At 50.1% G+C, this 19932-nt stretch overlaps 1 protein-coding gene across 1 annotated transcript in view; it reads left to right on the plus strand.

The window, feature by feature from the left end:
* The window catches only part of LOC144946124 (uncharacterized), an 80565-nt gene that overhangs the window by 23021 nt on the left and 37612 nt on the right, over positions 1–19932 (plus strand). Inside the window, exons 2-3 of the mRNA XM_078874885.1 lie at positions 2296–2376; positions 10785–10847. Coding sequence (XP_078731011.1) covers positions 2296–2376; positions 10785–10847 — 144 coding nt within the window. The remainder of the gene's footprint in view (positions 1–2295; positions 2377–10784; positions 10848–19932) is intronic.

The raw sequence follows: 19932 nt of genomic DNA on the forward strand, positions 1-19932 counted from the left end.
GCTGGAAGAACGACCCAGGCGTCAGTTTTCAAAACATTTGTTGCCGTTCCGAAAACCCAGTTGGAGTCTCTGTGGCGGCACGGCTGTCGAGAGGAGGAGCCGGTCAATGGCGAAAAAGCCTTGGGGACAATTGTGTTTTGCGTCCGTGTTGTTCGTGACGACGACGGTGAGCGAGTTTCCCGGTTCGGGGGTCGACTCGCCCCATTATCTTCATCCCTTTGGCGGGGTCGATAAAAGGCGGGGACTGGTACCATTGGGTGTGGGGCAGTCAACAACAGTGGGTCAGCCTGTGGAGAAATTGAAGGCCTGCCATGGGAAAACAGTGCCATTGCATTGCGGAAGAACCCAGGCATCTGGGCGTGACATTTATTCCCTTTCTCAAAAGCAGTTGAAGTCTTTACAGCACGGCTGTGAGAGGAGGTGGTGTACAATTTTTAAAAATCTAGATTGAACACTCATTTCTTGAGAACTGCTTTACGTGTTTCGTTTGTTGTCCTTCCCCTGCACCTCCGATTAAGCACGGTTGGCTATGTACGGTACTTGCATAGAGCAAGGAGAAAAGCCTGGGGGACCATCTTTTGATCCGTGTATTGGTGACGACGACGTCGTGAGTCGACCCGTGAGTGGGGCTTAAAGCCCTGCGTCCACCCGACCGCGCGCTGTACGTACGTACGTACGTTGAGCTTCTATCGCACCATGTGGAGCCAACCGTGCTGATCGGAGGTGCGAGGAAAGGCCAACAAACTTAACTCAAAAATCAGTTCGAAAGAAATTAGTATTCATCTAGATTTTGAAAGTGCATGGTTCAAGTGGCTTCCTAATATCGGAAGGACGAGCGTTGCAGACGGCCGCAGAAGTGCATTTCAAAGCGTGCGATGACCGTCTCTGTTCGATGGTTAGCCAAAAGCCTCTGCGAGGATGACTGGAGTCTGCATGATGGTTCACGCTCCTTGACGTGATCAGCAAGGTATTGAGGTTTACTTGTGGCGGGTACTTTGTGTGTAATGAGTGCAACCTTATAACGTATTCGTTCGGCAACTGGAAGCCAATGTAGCTCGGTGAGCACTGGACGGACATAGTCTGATCCTGCAGTACCCATCGCGATGCGTGCCAGGGAATGTTGTACATGCTGTGGCTTGGAAATGTTTTTGCCAGGAGTCCCGTAGGGTAGCGAGTTGCAATAACCAAGCCCTCTCGATACTTAGCTGTACGCACAACCGTCTTGGCTATGACATGACTCGATAGTGGTGAAATGTGCCGCAGAGCCCTGATATGAAAATTGCAGGACCTGACTATAAACTCAACAAAAATTTGTTTTTTATTTTACCAGGTAAGGCCCACTGAGCTTTATAACTCTTTTTTTTCAGAAGTGGACCTTGCCACAAATTATATCAGAACAAAGTAGCTTATCAGGTGTACATTCACAGCGGCCAAATACTCTTGAACGCGTGACGTTGATTTTGAATGTGGAGGGCAAAATCGGAGGACTCCAGAGAAAAATCCACACGACCACGGGGAGAATAGGCAAACCCCAAATATACAGGTGTCTGGGTCGGCGAGGGCTTTAGCCGAAATGTGTGCGCGGAGAAGGGCGTCAGCTGTGAGCCAAGCCGGTGTCCGTTTTGTGTGCGGTGCGACATCGTGCGTCGCTCCGTGCCCTGCCAAATGGTCAGCTGGCAAAAAAAAAAAATTGCGTGTACAGTGCGTGGCAATCTGGTGTGCAGAATGCGTGGCTTAGAGAGGCTTTGCATTAATAAGGGGCACACGCGCATGATGTGGACACTGTGTGCTGTGCTGCGGCAACGTGTACTCGCGTTAACGCGAAATATAAAATCCGAATAATTGCATTTGCTTCTCTGAATATACTCGCGGAGTCACAGACGGGGGCTGATATGTCTGTACGATTTTTTTCTGCGCAACTGTGCGTGTGTGTGTGTTCATGACAGCGGTAGTGTAGTGGTTGGCATACCACGCTACAAACCCGGCGATCCAAGTTCGATTCCCGCTCACGACCAATAACGGTGGCGAATATTTGATCGGGTCCTGTGCCTCCTCTAGGTCGACTCGGCCTCAAATGAGCACCTGGTGCGGTGTGTAAAACATCAGCATTTATCCGGGTGCTCCGATTTTGTTGGAACCAGATCATGGCTGGTCACCACTGACTCGTTCATTCTCTCTACGAGAGCGAGTGAATGCTGTGCCATGGTTGAGATTACGTTATTATTACTGCTACTACTACTGCCGCTAACGGGGACACATTGATCTTGGTGTGTGTGTGTGTGTGCGCATCCACAGATCTCTGGGCACCTTGCACCAGTTTTGCTGCCCGGTGCCACCCAAAGCTGCCGTCCTCACAAACTCTCCCATGCGTTGCAGGTAAAGCAAACACGCGCACGCACGCACGGACACACCTGCATGCATGCACATACGTACGTATGCATATCATGCACACAGAAACAACGACGCGCGCGCATAAAATACACACAAGCACACAAACGCACCGTAGACGCACGGAGACAACCACGACAACAATAGCTGCCATTCGCCGATAAGTTGCGGTGATATCACGACCGCGATCGTGCCAGGCTAGCTGCACCTTGAGGCCACTGGACGTGTGGAAGGCACGACAGCACCACGTCCCGGGACAGACCCCGGCCGTCGTGGGTCACTCGCCCCCGAGAGGACGCAACGAGTTTGTCGCGGTGCGGAGCACAGGGTCGACAGCCGGTGCCGGTCGTAGCAATTCCACATTGCTGTCGTGGGGGGGGGGAGGGGGGGAAGTCAGTCCATCTGCGTGAATCGTTGTTGATTTTCGACAAAGTCGGTGCTAATTTTAGCCGCCCTTGAGTGATTACGCTGATGGGCTGAGTCGAGCCCGACATCTAAACTCACAACTTCTTGATTGTGAGCTGAGCACTCGCACAGCAGGCAGCAATGCCCTAGTCTTTGCATACCTCTTTATATTACACGCAAGCCCGGAGCAGTGGCGCAAGTTGTGGTTAATGTCATGGTGCTGTGACACCACCTAACCAGCAAGTGGAGTTCAATTTCTCTGTCACAGCTAACATCGGTGACGCGTCATGAACCCGAACCTGTTACCATCCAGCGTTGTGAAGCACACAACAACCTCCACTCCGACTCCCAACTTCCACATCCATCTCCATCCACGCCCCACCACCTCCCCCCCACCACCACCTCCCCCCACCACCACCTCCCCCCACCACCACCTCCCCCCACCACCACCTCCCCCCACCACCACCTCCCCCCACCACCACCTCCCCCCACCACCACCTCCCCCCACCACCACCTCCCCCCACCACCACCTCCCCCCACCACCACCTCCCCCCACCACCACCTCTTCGACGTCCCCAAACATCAACGCCCCCGTGACTAACGCGCACCGCCAAGGTCTCCTGCAGTGCGTGGGTTGATTGACAGATGGGTTTCAAAAGTTGCCGTGATGATGGCGGCGCGTCGGCGTACTCGGCCGCCGAGATCGCTCGCGTCGCATTGGAGGGGACGAAATAGATTTTGTCAACTGTGTGGATTTGGGCGCCGTGATACCTGGGGTTTCTTTCACGGATGGCGCCTGCGATTTAAGACCTTGTCGCATGGATGGCTGGCCAGAGGGCTTGCGGAATAAAAGGGCTTCTTGCGTATAAAGATTTTATTTTTTTATTTCCCCCAACGCCTCGAAACTTTCCCCCCGTATTTTTTGCAAACCCCGAAGGGCAAACGTGTGTTGGCGCGCACCGATTCCGTGTTGGTCGTGTCACGAGGGTGGGACATTGTGTTATCGGAGCGGTAGTGGTGAGCGCGCCGCGCTAGGAACCCCGTGAACCGAGCACGATTCCCGCTCGCCGCCAACATCAGTGACGATTATCTGAACCAGTTCTGAGCCTCCCCTAGGTCGACTCAGCCTCACATGAGTACCTGGTGCGGTGTGTAAAAACATCGCCACTGGGGAGACAAAGGTGGCCGGGCGTGGAACTGGCCACCCCCACCCCCTTGTTTGCCGTTCGGGCCTTCATAGGCGCTTGCTCGCTAATAGCTCTTGCCCAAACAGCCTGTTCAGGCTATGCGGGAGATTCTTGTTTTTGTGCAATAAAAGGTTGATTGTGAGGCCCAGCAATATTTCTCCACGCGTTGTGAATTCTGCTCGTTACTGAGAATCCGTGACCTTCCTCGTGATGCCACCGCACTGTCCGTGGCGCGGCTGGCTTTCCCGTTCACGCACCGCTCACTCTTGCGGTCTCGTCACCGCCGTTTCTGGCTTCAGGTCTTTCCCTTCTCCTTGGTCGTCACTGAACTCTGGGTGCCACTCCAGTGCCTGTCTCCGTAACCTTCCCTCACTCCTCCTTCTCACTCATCACTCCTCCCTCTCCAGCCTGCGCACACGTGTCCAACCCGCAGCGAACTACTCTGCCCGATTTGCATCGACAGCGCTTTCCTGCCACGTGGTGGCAATGCTCCCCTGGAGTCCAGCATATTGTGGAGCACAAATGATGAACCCACGACATCTCGTATGAGCCATCATCGCGCAAACGTCGCTCCTTCTCGCAGTAGCAGCAGTAGCAGCAGCAGTAGCAGCAGCAGTAGTAGCAGTAGCAGCAGCAGCAGCAGCAGTGGCTCTTGGGGCTCACCATCGAACAAAGACAGGCTCACTGGTTGTACTTCTGCAGCTGTCTGGAACGTTCTTCCTTCCAATGTTAGGAAGCCACTGGAGCTATGTGCTTTCAAAATCTCGGTTGACAACTAATTTTTTGGAACTGCTTTTTGCGTTCAGTTCGTCCTTCCCCTGTACCTCACGGTTGGCTATGTATGGTACAAAAGAAGTTCAAAATGCATGCATACTTTTTAACCCGTAGGCTTTCGCGACCAATATTATTCATATTAGAGGTTTTTGGGTTAGATCGCGTAAGTACGAATGTGTCCAAACCCTCCACCACCCGACACGGCCAATCGGTAAGGGATTTGTCACGTGAACTAAACACCAAATAGTTTACTACTTCAGCCCACCGGTGTGTTGGAGAGTAAATCCACAACATTTACAATCTGAGTAGTAGAGCGACGTTTCGCTGGTAATTACATCAACCAGCATCATCGGGCGATTTGCCAGAATAATGAAGCAATCCACCTGCTTCTGGTCTTAAATCGTGGTGGGGTCGGTGGATCGTGCTTGGTTGGTAAACTGAGTTAGGCAGTACAGCAACTAGGTTAGGATTCTTTGAGCGTTATCCCTCTTGATTGCGACGGGCGTTTTCCCCTCCGGGCGCCCCCACAGCAAAAAAGAAAAAACCTACCGAACGAGAACTTGGCCAAACAACCTCAAGCCCGTCGTTTGTATCACTGATACGAACGACTTTTGTATATTTGTATATCTTTTTCACCAGGTGGGTCCTGCAATTGCCAATGAACAATCTCACGAAACGCACATCGAACAGCACGTTTTAGGAATCGATACACTCCGATTCATGAGGGCGTCGCTCGACCCCTGACCCCGTGATCACTGGCGGCTGCTACGATTGCCACATTGTGAAGAAGGAAATGCTTCTTTGAACAGAAATCGCGGCCATCGGTGGTCAAAATTCGTCGATCCACTGGGAGAGAGCGGTCGTGAATTATCACAGTTTTTTTTTGCCATCTCGTGTGCATCGTTTATTTTCATTTGACAACGCTTTGTTCCGTTGGCATTCGCGTAGCATTAACACGGATGTACATTGAACTTCTTTCGCACCGTACGTGGTGAACAGCGCTAATGGAAGGTACTAATTTGCGTGCAATTTGCATATGTCGTTGTAAACGGTTCTTACAACTCGCGATCTGATTCGTGTAATGGGAGGCATAAAAGAAATACATTTTAATGGACAAATTGACTTTCAGCGCATGACTGTTGACTTGCCTGTGGAATGGCACTAATTTTTCACTCGCCCTCCCCGGGATGATGGCCTAAAATGTGCCTGTGACCTTACATCTTTTTTTCTCTCTCTCTCCCAAATGCATGGGGAGTAAATTCATGGATTTATAGAGGTGGAATGTAACTGTGGAACAATGCTAATGACACCGTGAAACGTTATTTATAGCTCCGTTGCTCATGCGAAATTTCCCGTAAAACCATGCGGGGAGGTGGTAGGGGGTGGGGGTGGAGGTGGAGGCACATCTCCTCTCCCTCTAAGAGATGCAGACACCCACGCAGTCAAGCAAAGAGCGGCATCCTTGTAACCAAACGTATGAGACATTAATAGAATGTGCCCACCAATAAAGGTATTCGACGCGGCGTTAACCGTGCATCTGCCGAAGGCGGTCGCGCGTTTTTGAGTAGTGGAGCATTTTATGCACGGTGATGCCAGATAAAAAGATAGATTGCCTCATAATTGCAGCCGACGTGAGTGTTCCGAGCGAGATTTTGTTAAGTCTTGCGCCTGCCAGGTGGTGGTGGCCAAAGTGGCTGAGAGGTCAGAGACGTTGAGCTTTGGCAATTGGTGAGAGGCTGGGTTCAAATCCAGGTTTCAGCCGGTTGTGATTGAAACGGGTTCTCGGAAGTGGAGGGAGTTGATCGTCCTCGGCTCGGTCATCAATGACGCACTGCGTTTTGGTCCCACACTAAATTTTGACTAAATTTCAGCACTGACAATTCATGCATTTGTTGTACTGTCGTACTACAAGCAAATAGTATTTTTGTGTGCGTACAATATGGGAAAGTGCTGCCCTCTACTGTGTCAACCGGAGGTCACTTGAAGGGATATCTGGTGGCAGCTCTGTGATATCAACTTCCGTGGGCCGATCTCGAACAGAAAGCGTTGCAACTGTTCTTCGAGCAATCAGAATGGTTACTCCGTCTCCGAACACGATGCCGACAGTGGAAGGGGGGTAAAATTGTTGCGGAATTACAGGATGAAAGTGAAACCGGTTGATTTAATTGTTGAGCCAGGCTGGGCAAGGACATAATCCACGTTACACCCGGGCAACCAGAGAACACAGACCAGATATTTCTTGACTTATCACTATAACAACAGCATCACGAATTCAAACAAAGAGCAAATATGCGATTGAAATTATCCCAGGTGGCTTGGTGTGCAGGGTTTCACAGGCTCCCATCCTTGCAGCCCATCGTGGTCCACTTTTCCATCGTTCACCAAATCTTCTCAATCATACTGCTATTAAAAAATAATTCACACATGCCTCGAGCTTCCTGGCTAGCTGCCCCAACAGTGATTCTGTAGTTAGTGGTTGCGGGCAAGTTCCCACCAAAACTAGCTGGGTAACTGGCTAAATGTGTAGCAAATAAACGTTCATTGAACTTGAAACGGCGGGAGAAATATGGAAGACTTGATACGAATAGACAGCGAAGAGGTGGGAATGACGAATGCAGAAGACTTCACGGTGCATTTATAATTGCTTTAGCTTTTTAATGTGTGCTCCTAGTCATGTAATTATTTCGCTGGACTATTCCTTAATTCCTAAAGAATATAAAAAAACCTCACAGTAAAGATTTTCTTGCCGTTTCATTATTACATAAATAAAGATACATTTTAGGGCTCGAAGTACAGGAGGCGGATTGTGTGAAGAGCATGAACATGATGACAGCTGTCCCTTATTTCCGTTGCAGACCGACGGCTTCTCTACTCGTGATGTGTATATATATAATCACGTGGTTACGAACTGCATGCGCCTGGTGATTGTGAAATACGTGACAAGCCCACCAGTGGCTGTCATTTGGAGAGATGTCAAATTTCCTCTCCCGACTCTCATGTGAACAGTTAACCCACGACCGCACGCTCATTAAACAAAAGAAATAGTATAAACTATTTTCATTTAACCAGGTGAGGCCCTCCTGAGCTATAGAGCTCTATTTCAGAAGCGACCTAGCCAATGATAGCTCAACAAAGTGGCTTGTCATGTGGAAGTTAATAGCAGCCAAATACTCTAAACGTGTGTTGATTCTAAATGTGGAGGGAAAAACTGGAGAATCCGGAGAAAAGTCCACGTGACCACAGGGAGAGAGACATGCAAACTCCAAAATAACACTACAGGCGTCGGGGTCGGGATTGAACTCACGACCTTCTACGTACCAGGCGAGGTAGTTGATATCTCGCCACTGTGACACGGGCTAACCCACGTGACATTTGTTCCTCATCGATGGCAAGAATGGAAATGTTTTTTGTGGTCTGTTGCTGTGCGTCACACTCGTACTATATTAGAAAAAAAAGTTTTCTGGCTGGATGACCTGGGTGGATTCCTGTCTGGCTGCGTGCCGTGCCGCCAGGTGCCCGTGCATGTGGGTGACATCGCCCGCGTCCCACAGTGTTGAACCGCGTCTCCCGTGGCATAGTTAGAGAAGGCCCTTCATCCAGCAGTGAATTGACACTGTTCTCTCAATTATTGTCGTTTTTTTTTCGAAAAACTTTGGCTGGCTGGCTGCAGGGATTGATGGACCTCATGTCCAAAGGGCGTGCGGTCCGCGAGCACTAAAATTAGTTGTCTACGTTCTCAGAGAATCGGGCGTCCAATCACGGGTGGAGAGCAATGTCTGGTCCAAGCGCGTGTTGCACGGACCAATGGGACGAGCCGTGGACACGCAGCAAGCCGAACGGAGCACTCCGATTGACCGAGAAGATTCCCGTCCGCTCTTCTGCACCGCTCCCCACAGGTCCTCGGGGAGGCCTGTGGTTGATGGTTATGCAACAGACTACAGATTGCCTCGCGCTCTGATAACGATGGGAAAATGTAATAAGCAAACAATGAAGGTGATCGTCTCGGGAATTTCCCTGTCTCGGCGCACATTCTGAATTCAGTCCCTCTGTTTTCTTCATCATCATCATCATCCTGTTCAATTCAGCTCCGCCAGCGCCGTCATTTGAAAAAAAGAAAAAGTCTCCGAACCATTTGTAAATATATATCTGTGTGTGTGTGTATTTGCATTCGCGTATTCCAGCCGGCGTGGATCTCAGTGCTTCTAGAGATTGACTTGCACTCGGCTGGGGGTCGACTCAGCCTGCCATTGTCTCTCACAGGTGTTGGTGAAATCGGTACCTCTTCTTCGTAGGAAGCCGATGAAAACGCATTACTTTTTTTAGGACTGCTTTTGTGTTTAGTTCGTTGTTGTCCCCCACCCACCCACCCCCCACACTTACAATTAGCACAGTTGGCTACGTGCGGTGCGAAAGAAGTCCAACATGCATGCATGTGAAACAGTCCTCCGGATTGCAACCGACATCGGAAGCTCAGCAGGTTATGAGCCTGGTCAGGGAACCGCCACGCACGGATATGTTGTCAGGCGGCTGTTGAGCTATGTGCTGTTGAACTTCGTGCAAATAAATGCATCAAGTGCTGTACTCTACTCCTACGCTGCACACAGATATGCTCCTCCCGCTCCTTCGCCAACCTGCGCCGACCAGCGGGGTGAAGTATGGTCTAAACAACTCCCCCGTCAGTCGCACGGTGTGTGGGGAAGCGACGCCCCCTCGCTCAGTGCTGGATTAACAAAAGGGCTGGACGTGCACATGTGGGAATATCAAAAGTGTAAATTTCTGGGATTAACTGGCGGCCCAGCCTTAGGAATGTGCAATTGCCACCACTCTGCACATGGAGATGAGTTTCACCTGAATGCTATTTTAAACCTTGGAATTGTTTTTCAAATAAGAACGGACGATAGTAACTATAAACATAAAAAAATAACATTTCCCCCAGAGCAGGACAAAGCTGTGTTGGTTCCACCTGCTAGAACGAAGCATCACAGTTCTTACTTTAGCCAGGCAAGGATTAAGATCCGTTGAGACAGCGTCTCTTTATTAGAGGCAAAGGATTGGTTTTCCATGTGTTGCATGATTTAATGTCGTGTTCAAAATGATGATCAGTTTTACTTCCTGAGATGTTCAGTACACATGAAAATGATTCTGTTTGCATGAGACACGGATGTCTCTTGAACAGATACTAAATTAGAAAAAAAAACATGTATTAATAATCTTGGAAGAAACACTATTTATATAAAACAATTACATATGAAGGTTGCCTATGTAGCCATATAGACCAGTGGAGCAAGTGCCTTAGCAGGCACCTCATCAAGACAAGTCCACATTGGAGTGGTGTGGCCAGCACCACGCCTGGCCACTTTCATCTCCTGGCTGCTGATGTTAGCACATTGCACCAGGTACCCATTTAAGGCCGAGTCAACCTCGGGGCTGCCTCAGACTGGTTCAGATATCACTCACAACTGATATTGGCCTCGGCCAGCAATCAAACTCTGGTGACCATGCTTTGTAGCACTGTGCGCTATCCACCGTACCACCATTCCCCAAATACTTGCCGTGTAGCCATTAACAAAGTGCAGGGGTGAGTGCCGTTAGCGAGCACCTATCAAGGCCGGCATGGCGCGAGAGGCTGTGGTGTGGCTAACACCGTGCCCTGCTGGCTTTGTCCCACTGGTGCTGATGTCAACCTCGATGAGGCCCGGCCAGGAGCCGTCCCGACATCACTTGCCACCTACATTGGCCATGGCTGGGAATCGAACCCTGTGTCGCCAGGTTCATTCATGCATTCATTTGCTCTGTGATCACACACACACACGCGCACAAAATGTTGGAAATCTCTGCTGCATTGGAGCCTTAATCTGGCACTGCAAATCAGGGGTAAATAAATGAAGCTACATGCCGGAGGAGATGGGCAGGAAGGATAAGGAGCAAGCGGTTTACAACGTGCGCCTAATGAGAGGCTGGATTGAATTGTACAGTGCTCTTGTAAACACTAATTACGCCTTCTCTTGCCGCCCACCCAAACACCCACAGAGACTCCGACTCCATGCATCAGTTCTGCTGCGCAAAGCCAAGCGCTTCGGACGCCTTAAACAGGTGAACACCCCCCCCCCCCCCACTTTGCCCCCCGCATTCTCCGCCATCTGCCTCCCCTGCTCCTGTGACCTGTACGAACACCACCTATCCGCCGCCAAGTGGCAGGGATGCCACCACGGCGCCCGTGCCAGGCCAGGTGCACTTTGAGGCCACGTCTAGTGCCGAAGGCTCCGCTGACCGGGGAGGGTCATCGTGGGAGAGACCGATCCCGGCAGGTGTCACGGGTTGACCGACCGTGATGGCTGGCAGATGCACCACCCGTGCCCCCCCCCCCACCCACTACCGTGCCAAAACTCGCTGCGTTGTAGCCGCCAAGCGCCTGTGACACCGCCGTCGTCACCGCCGGCAAACACGGAGAGCCACCGGCCGCCAATCTCTCCCTTAATTTCCGGCGACGTTTCGGCCGCACGTTCATCGGGGTGGAGGGGGGGGGGTGCCCCCGGGAGTGGGGGAGCAGCCGGGCCAGCTCTGCCTGCCTCTGCGTTGCCGCAGCGCTGCCGGAGCGCTGCTGGTAACGTTCCGTGTGCCGGAGCCTGACCTGTGCGCAGTTGCACGCGCACGCCTTTGATCTGGCGTTTTGGGGGGTGGGTGGAATAAAAAAGCGTTTCGTGCTCCTCTGACGAGAGACACCTCCATTCGCCGCTCCTTTCCAAAAGCTCGCCTCATTATCCTCCACAGAATTGTCCAGGGCCTCGTTTGTGCAGTGCCCCCCTCCCCCCTTTCATTTGTGATCACACGGAATACATCCAATTCATGTCAAGGAAACGGCCTATTCACACACCATCTTGAGAGGGATTAACTATTTCCACTCTACCCCTACACTCATCATCATCATCATACCACCTACAAGGTCTACAAAGTTACCGGCTAGCCATCGCCCACGCACAGAGACGGAGTGCCGCTCGACTTTGGGTGGGTGTGTGGAGGGGAGGGGAGGCGGGAGGGGGACGACGACACGGTTTTTGTATTATGTCATTTCAACGAAAAATTTAATTTCCGCCTCCTGCAATTCGCACCGTTCGTGAGCGTTATCACGAACGGAACGGCATAGAAAACCACACGAGCAGGTGGCCGGGCCCAGTATCGGCACAAATACCAATGGGCCCCCCCCCCCGCTGCCCGCTTACCCCCCCCCTACCCTGCACTTACTTCCTCTCGGGGTAAAACCATCAACGCCATCGCACATTCACTTCCCTGTTCCTACGCGGCGGAAACTGCACCCCTCGGTGTTGCCGCTGCCACCGCGTCCACCCCCCCCCCTCGTGGTAAACTCACTCGGCGACGCCGCTGCTGCTGCCACGTGGGCAAGCGGGGAGGGGGGGGCCCTTTGTGAGCCGATGGGACTTTCAGGGAACTCAATTTGCCGCTGGATCCTTGTTCGCTCTGCACTTCTCGGTTGTACTTCCCCACCCACCACCCCCACAACTCCGATTTAGCGCGGTTGGCCATGTACGGTGCGAAAGATGATCAGCGTACTGTACATAGTGCATTGTGTCCCTCCTTGTCTGCACGAATCCCCGAAATGGCTCTCGGGACTCGCCTGTTTTTTCAGCTCGAAGCGTGCGGTTGGAGCGTCTCGCCTCAATAAGTGGAAGGTTGCAGTTTAAAACATTGGCTGGGGTCGCGGGGGTGGACTCTGCCCATCATCATCATTGGTGATGATCATCACTCCGTCCATCATCAATCATCATCCGTCTGAGGTTGATAATTAAGTGCCACGAAGTGGGGAAATCGGCATTGAGATTGTCTGTGGCGTCTTCCCAGCGTGGAGTCGGTGAAGCAATGCCTGAATAGATTTTTTTATTTTTTCCTAAACTCCCTGTACGTGCAATCTATACTCTTTGGTTCTTTCGGTAAAGTCACTGTAGGTATAACATAATTTGAATTAACGTGCAATATAATTGTGCGTATAAGAATTGAGCAATAGTGGCTATGACCGCCCCGGTTGGTGGATTGCAGAAATGTCGTGAAACTCGTCCCATGGGTGTAGACGTTCCGATCATACCGTGGATTGCTAGGGTATGGGAGTTCAATAAGTGGATTAATCTCCATCTGTTTCCATTCGCACGGGGGATTGAATGTTGCCCCCTCACGCGTGCGCGCGTAAGTTTTCTCCAGGTTTCTCCCACATGCATAAAAACTCGTGGATTGATTGAAAAAAAAATTATTGTTAAAATATTAAATGTGCAATTAGCACCAAGCACATATCATTTGTGCATTGATTTAATAAATTAAGTCAATGCTTCTTTATTATCCAGCAAGTGTTGGACATTCCTCATCTCTGTTATGGGCCCCGAGTCTGTAGTGGCAGCAATTCAACATTCCTATGATGGGGAACAGAATTTCCAGAATATTGGCTTCAATTTCCAAATCAACTTTACGATTGATTATAATTATAGTGCTGCAGTGTTGCGTTTTAATAATTTATAATGTAGTGTGTACTGTACAGCAGTCCCTCTGTTAACTTCTTTAATCTGTTCCACGAAAACAACTGTGAAACGAAATAACTGTCAATCGAATATCGGAATTACATGCATCACGTAAACATTACCGTTAATCAACATTGTAACGTCAGTCGAAGCCATGGGGTCCTATGGGAGGCGAAACGCTCACTGAAAACCCGTTAATCGATCTCACTGTTAACCGAGAAACTGCTGTAGATATGTTTTTGCAGGGAGGGGTGAAGATTTAGTGTCCATAGCCGATAGGAAAACATGCAATTAGCACCAAGCACCTATGATTTGTGCAAATTAATTCTGAGCTTTCTCCTGCGGGGCATATTAATCGTAAGTGCGCACCTTCTGCGTCAGAGTGTACGTTAAAGAGATCCTGTTGCGTTATTCAAAAAAGGAAGGAGTGGGCCAATGTCTGCTGCCATCGCTGGGCAAATTTGCCAAATTAGGAACATTCAATTATTTTTGGGTAAAAATCACAAAGCAAACTATTAAACTTAATAGGACCCTCCCTGGAAAATCCTTGGGGTTCAGTGAGGCCTTCCTGGGAAAGTAAATGTTATTTTGATGACAGTCGTATTAAATAAATAACGCCACACATTAGTCCTCTATTGCACCGCACTGCCGTTACAAATCCCACGAATTTTAATTCTCGTTGTTGCTTTAGACGGTGGCATGCGGTGTCTACCAACCTGCATCGTACAGAGAAACGCTCGCATGGATCTAAACTATCGGCCTGAAATAATTAAAATAGACCCCACTTTCCACCCCTCATCCTCTCTTGGCCCCCCCCTCCACCCCCCTCCCCCCGCCCGACCTCCCGTTATCCACTGCACCATGCCTGTCCTCAGATCTTGGGCTGGAGATTTCCTCCCGGCCGCCGACAAACCACACGGTGCGGTGCGGGCCTGGTCTGTGCCACGCTTTATCCAGCGGGGCCCCCACGTTGCGATTGTGCGCAGCCACGACTCCGGAGGTCGTGCTCTCACCTGAGGCACGCGCTTGTGTCCGACCCCCTCCTCAAACACGCGGCCGTCAAAAATTGTGCTGCTTTATCACCATGCCGTGTGTGTGTGTGTGCGTGCGCGTTGAGCCTCTTTCGCACCGTACGTAGCCAAGCGTTGCTAACCGGAGGTGCGGGGGAAGGACAACAAACTAAACTCTGAAAAATAAGTCCGAGATAAATGGGGTTTCACTCTAGAGTTCAAAGTGCATATCTCCAGCACCACTCGCATCAGCCCCAGGACGAGCGGCTAGAAATTCTACTTTCCCGTGACAGGGGTCCAGTTAATCCGTGGCACGAACATTTTATTTTTGTTCGCAAAGCGGTTCTGATTTTATAGACCTCTGATGGTAGCGGATGCTGATGGGCTGAGTTGCCAACCCACTGGGATTTTCAACTCGGACCAGATTGTGTATTGAGCGATCTAAGCACAGCGCCACACAGCCACTTACGTGCAAGCGAATCGTGGCTGGCGCATCGACACGGGTCTGCCAGATCTGAGTTTTTGACTAATTAGGTGGCGATGACTAGATTGCGTCATACAGGCACTCCTTGACGTACGCGATTGATGCGTTCGTGGAAAAGCACTCGTATCTCAACATTGCGGTACGTCAAAAGCAATTTCTCCATAAGAAATAATGGTAAAGGGGAGGGGGTTAGGGGATTTCGCTGCACTCGCAGACATAATCGCCTATATTATCCCCGCCTAAATCAACACGATACATGTACACACAATATAATACTTTAAATTTAAAAGAAAATCACGTGAACACGAATATACTTTCTTTGAAATAAAAACGAAACTCAAGAAATACAATATTACTAGTAAGTAGATATACAAGGAAACTTGACAGCGTACGATCACAACAAGAGACGCGAGACAACGGGAAGAGAGCCGCTGCACGCTAAAGCGCGCGCTAGTTATCATACCGCACTGGCTGCCGGCAACGCCGTTGGGTCGCGGTGCCAGGCTATGGTGGCGTGCGTCGCGTCGCGGGTCACCTTATTCCGAAAATTGCCTCGCGCGTGTCAATAAAAGGGGTCTAAAATACAAAGCGCGCAGCGTTATTCCAAAATGGCGCACCGCAAAGGCGCGTAAACCGAGGATTGCCTGTACTCGTAAACTGCGCCCCTCAAGAGTGCAAGCGCCCATTGGCAATTTACAACGGCGCCTGATTGCAATTGCGTCTGAAGACGCTGCACAGAAACGCTGTGCGCGTGGTTGTTTTTTTTTCTTTGGAAGAGAGAGAGAAAGCCAGACGGTTTTTCGCCAGTGGGGGCAGAGTTAATGAAGAAGCCTTGAGCCGGGGCTTGAGCAGAGCCAGATAATGAGAATGGCACGGATGGCCGGGGGCGTGTGATTTTTACACAACTGTGGGTGGAAGCATAAGTAGGCACATCGAGCTTCTAAAAAAAGAAAATGGCTGTTTACTTTGTTTTTAATGATGGATAATTGGGCTGCATCTTTGCTGCATGAAAAGCCACGGAATATACAGTGGATGCACTCTCTAGCATTGCATTTTGGTAGTAAATGGCTTACAGAGGTGCTCGTTGTAGTTCATACAGACACACAATAGCCGTTCCACGTTATCCGTAGCCATCATTCTTAAAATACTTGTGCCGAAGCGTCGCATTTGGTTTTTCGTGGATGTTTTACGCGCGGCTAAAATCGTTTTTCTTTTTCATTTTGCACTTGAGTTTTTTTTTTCTGTTAATTATTGTCGGCCGTGATTTCTTAATGTGCCCTTGTATGGAAATCAACACCACTCGTCAACTTGAATATATTGCCGGGAGCAAACGGATGATTATATTTAATATTTTCTGTAAAAGCACAGGGCAATGCCACATTTTCTCACCGTAATATTCCCTTAAGGACCACGTACTTATTCTCTGCAACATCCGATGCCTTTTGTGTTGGCTTTGTTGCTGCTTTTCTGCTCACGAACCGCGGATCTCCCATGCAAAAAATAGCCGGGCCAATGCCTAAACAGGAATCATGCGTGTGCCGAAAAAAAAAACTCGATTTAAACGTCTCTCTCGCTCTGTGGGCACGAGGGAGGAAATGACTGGTGGCTTATTTTATACTGAGAGTGTAGCAACTGGCAGTTAAAAATTGGGGGGGGGGGGGGGAGCTTGTAGTTTCCTGTGGTAGGCGCAGCATGCGTGCGTGCGTTCGTGGGGTTTCAGTCCAGAGAGAGGTGGCCCCTCCAGCACCACATCTTCTAAACCGTGCCCTCGCCCTCTGCGATGAATCCAAGGTCTGTATGAATTTTTATGGTTGGATCTTAACGAATACGCGCTGTGCTGTGCCCCGTTCGCAGCACCGTGTGTGTCTTTGTGTGTGGGGGGGAGGCAGCCGTGGGCGGGTGCGGTGGTGTGCGTGCTGGGCTATTAACCCAGTCGGCTCGGTTCAATTCCTGGATGGAGCCTGCGTCGGTGGCGAGTCAAATCTGAACCGCTCTTAGCCCTCTCGTCGCTTGACTAAGCCTTAAAATGAGGTAAGTACATGCCGTACGCGTGTAAACACGACCCCTGGAGAGACAATGGTGGCCGGGCGTGTTCCTGGTCCACTCCATGCAGTCGTCCGGTTCGATTCCGGACCACGACTAAGTTGAGCGACGAGTGATATTTGAACCAAATCAACCTTAAGATGAGCACACGTTGTGGTGTGCAAACATCAGCCCTCGGGAGGCAATGGAGTGCTGGTATCCTGCTGGCAATGTCATAGGCGTCTTGCTCGCAGAACTCTGTCTGTGGTTATAGTTTATGCGATGTGGGGGGGGGGGTCTGCTTCTTTGGTACATAGGCGGTGCGTACCAGTCAAGAGTCTTTGCTGTGCCAGTATTGGTCACGCAATAGGTGGTGAATGAGGAGTGTGGCTCGTGGATTTTTTTGGTATGAACCTCTCATTTAATCGCAATATATATAATATATTTCTATTCGCTCAAAGGCGCTCGACATAGTTTGAAAATACGGTGACGGAATGGAATGATTTGGATGGCAGGGGCGTGCAAGGGTTGAGGAATGAGTGACAGCGATAAAGGAGTACTTGGGGGGATCGTGAAAGGTTGGGGGAGGGATGGGAATGAGTGGAGGGGCGAGGGGAGGGAAGAGTAGAGGCAGTGGAGAAGAGAGCTGAGGCTTCAAGAGAGGAACGGCACGAGGTTAAGGTGGGGGACTGATCTTTTTTCTGATATAGTATCAGTGGCAGGCTTCGGCCTGGGCGTAGCGGTCCTCATGAGACGTCGCCAGGCAACCACGTCAATAGTATAGTGGCAAAATACTCTAAACGCATGTTTCTAAATGTGGAGGCGAAAAACTGGAGGACCCGGAGAAAAATCCACACGACCGCGGGAAGAACACGCACACTCCAAATATACAGTAGGCGTCGGGGTCGAGAATCGAACCTTTAACTTCCTGTATACCAGGCGAGGAAGTTAACATCTCACCGCTGCGGCACCCCAAGAGCGGGAGTCTACTGGCTCTTGTCTACTTGAGACACAGGCTGACGTGATGCGCTTGCTGTTCAACAGCAGAGTTCGCCATATGTGAGAACGCTCGCTGAGGTTCAAGTTCAAGTTCATTTATTAGGTAGAGCCCCGTGAGCCATTCGGCTCTTGAATCGGGTGCAATCGCACGTCTCTGTTGCAAGCACTGCTGGTCAAAGGCGTCCAGTTTTTGTACTATGGTAGAAAGAAGTTTTGCTGGCTGGGTGGAGGGAGCGAGGGACGGACTGTCACGCCCAAAAGACGTACGGACTGCTAGTTCGAATGAAGTTTTTTTTTTCATGACGTATTATTGCAGCTCTAAAAGTAATTAAAAATTGCGATTATAAAAGCATCTCGTTTGGTGCATATGTAGTTTGCAACCTTCCAATTTATTATATATATAAAAAGCCAGATGGCATGTGTGATTCGTAAAATTGCTAAATTACAAACCACAAAACTTTTTGACTTATAGCTTTCGTGATTACAGGAATTCATATTCTTTGGGTCTTTCGGTAAAGTCACGTAGATAGAACAATACAATAATAGAAAAAAAGTGAATGAAAAATAATTAAAATATCACGACGTTTCGATCGCAACACAAGCAATCGTCATCGGGTGAAAAGCAATGACGATTGCTTGTGTTGCGACCGAAACGTCGTGATATTTTTATATTTTATTTTATTGTTTATTATTGTATTGTTGTACCTACATGACTGTACCGAAAAACCCAATGAACATAACACATTATCGTGGCTGGCTTTTTATAATGAACTGGTGCATTGTAAACCGCACATCCACCAAACCGCAGAGTTCCCTTCTGCCAGCGGTGGTGTGAGCAAGGGAATTGCAGGGCTGTATGTGTGCTTGTGGGAAGCTGTAGTGTAACGGTTAGTGCATTGTGCTACGAACCTGGCCACCCGAGTTCGATTCCCGCTCAGGGCCAAAATCAGTGACGATTATCTGAACCGGTCCTGGGCCTCCCCTAGGTCGACTCCGTCTCAAATGAGTATCTGGTGCGATGTGTAAACATCGCCACTGGCGAGACAAAGACGGCCGGGCGTGGTGCTGGCCACCCACCTCCTCGTGTGCCGTTCTGGCGTTCATAGGTGCTCGCTAACAGCACTTGCCCCAACAGTATGTTAGCGGCTATATGGTCGATCATGGTAGTAATCGCCATCGTCATCACAGCTCCTCCGCCACGGCTATACCATGCAACACGCGCTGTGCCACCACTCTATGGTGACGTGAGTCGGCTGACACCTGCCACGTTAATGTGGAATTTCCGTTGGTGGCTCAGAGCCCCCCCCCCCCGCAAACAGTTATAATGAGCACAGTGGAATTGCCGCGCGAGCTTTGGGACTTAAACCCTTTAAAATAACGTGCACCCTGAAGCCATGAATCTTGCATTGTGTTCGCTAATTGCGTGTGAAATTTCCGCGACCGTGAAGCATAATTAGCAAGGGTGGTGGGATAAGTTTGGATTTAGAAGTCGTTTTTTTTTAAATTCATGAATATAAACGTTTCGGCAATACAAATGAAGTCGGTGGACTCGGTGGCATGAACATTGGCGGAGTTAAGTTTGATTGGAGGGGCCAGGGGCTCGTAGTTTTGGGGGGGCCCTCTGTACATTCACCTCCTTCCCTTGACTATTTCACTGCCATCCGTACTCAATGCCAAACTCTTCATTGCTATCCCCTGTTATCTTTTTAATTTAAATTTGTCATGCGAGTCACGAAGATAAATCTAAGTTAACACGGACAAAGAAGCACCATTAATCCCGGCGCATAACGGAAGCTCTTGCTTTAATGATCAGATTACCTATTGGATTTATCATAGTGCTTTCTAAATTGTGTTTTAAACTGATATAAAGCAGTCGATATATTTTTTGGGGGTGGAGGGGGGCGGCTGGTGGGTGGAGGGCTCTCAATCCCAGGCCCTGTGCTGCTGCAGCACCTAAAAGCCCCCTGCGTTAAGCCGCGCGGTGGTGGCGGCGGCGGTGGTTACGCTCCACGTGGCTGCCTGTAATCCAGCGCTGTGGAGGCAGCAGCGAAGGGTGTGGATGTGCCGTGTACCCAGACTTGCCAGGAGAAGGTGGCACAGAAAAGTCGTGGATTAATGCAATATGTCCCCTTCTTTATGGG

The sequence above is a fragment of the Lampetra fluviatilis genome, chromosome 40 (genome assembly GCF_964198595.1).
Source record: "Lampetra fluviatilis chromosome 40, kcLamFluv1.1, whole genome shotgun sequence".
NCBI lineage: Eukaryota > Metazoa > Chordata > Hyperoartia > Petromyzontiformes > Petromyzontidae > Lampetra > Lampetra fluviatilis.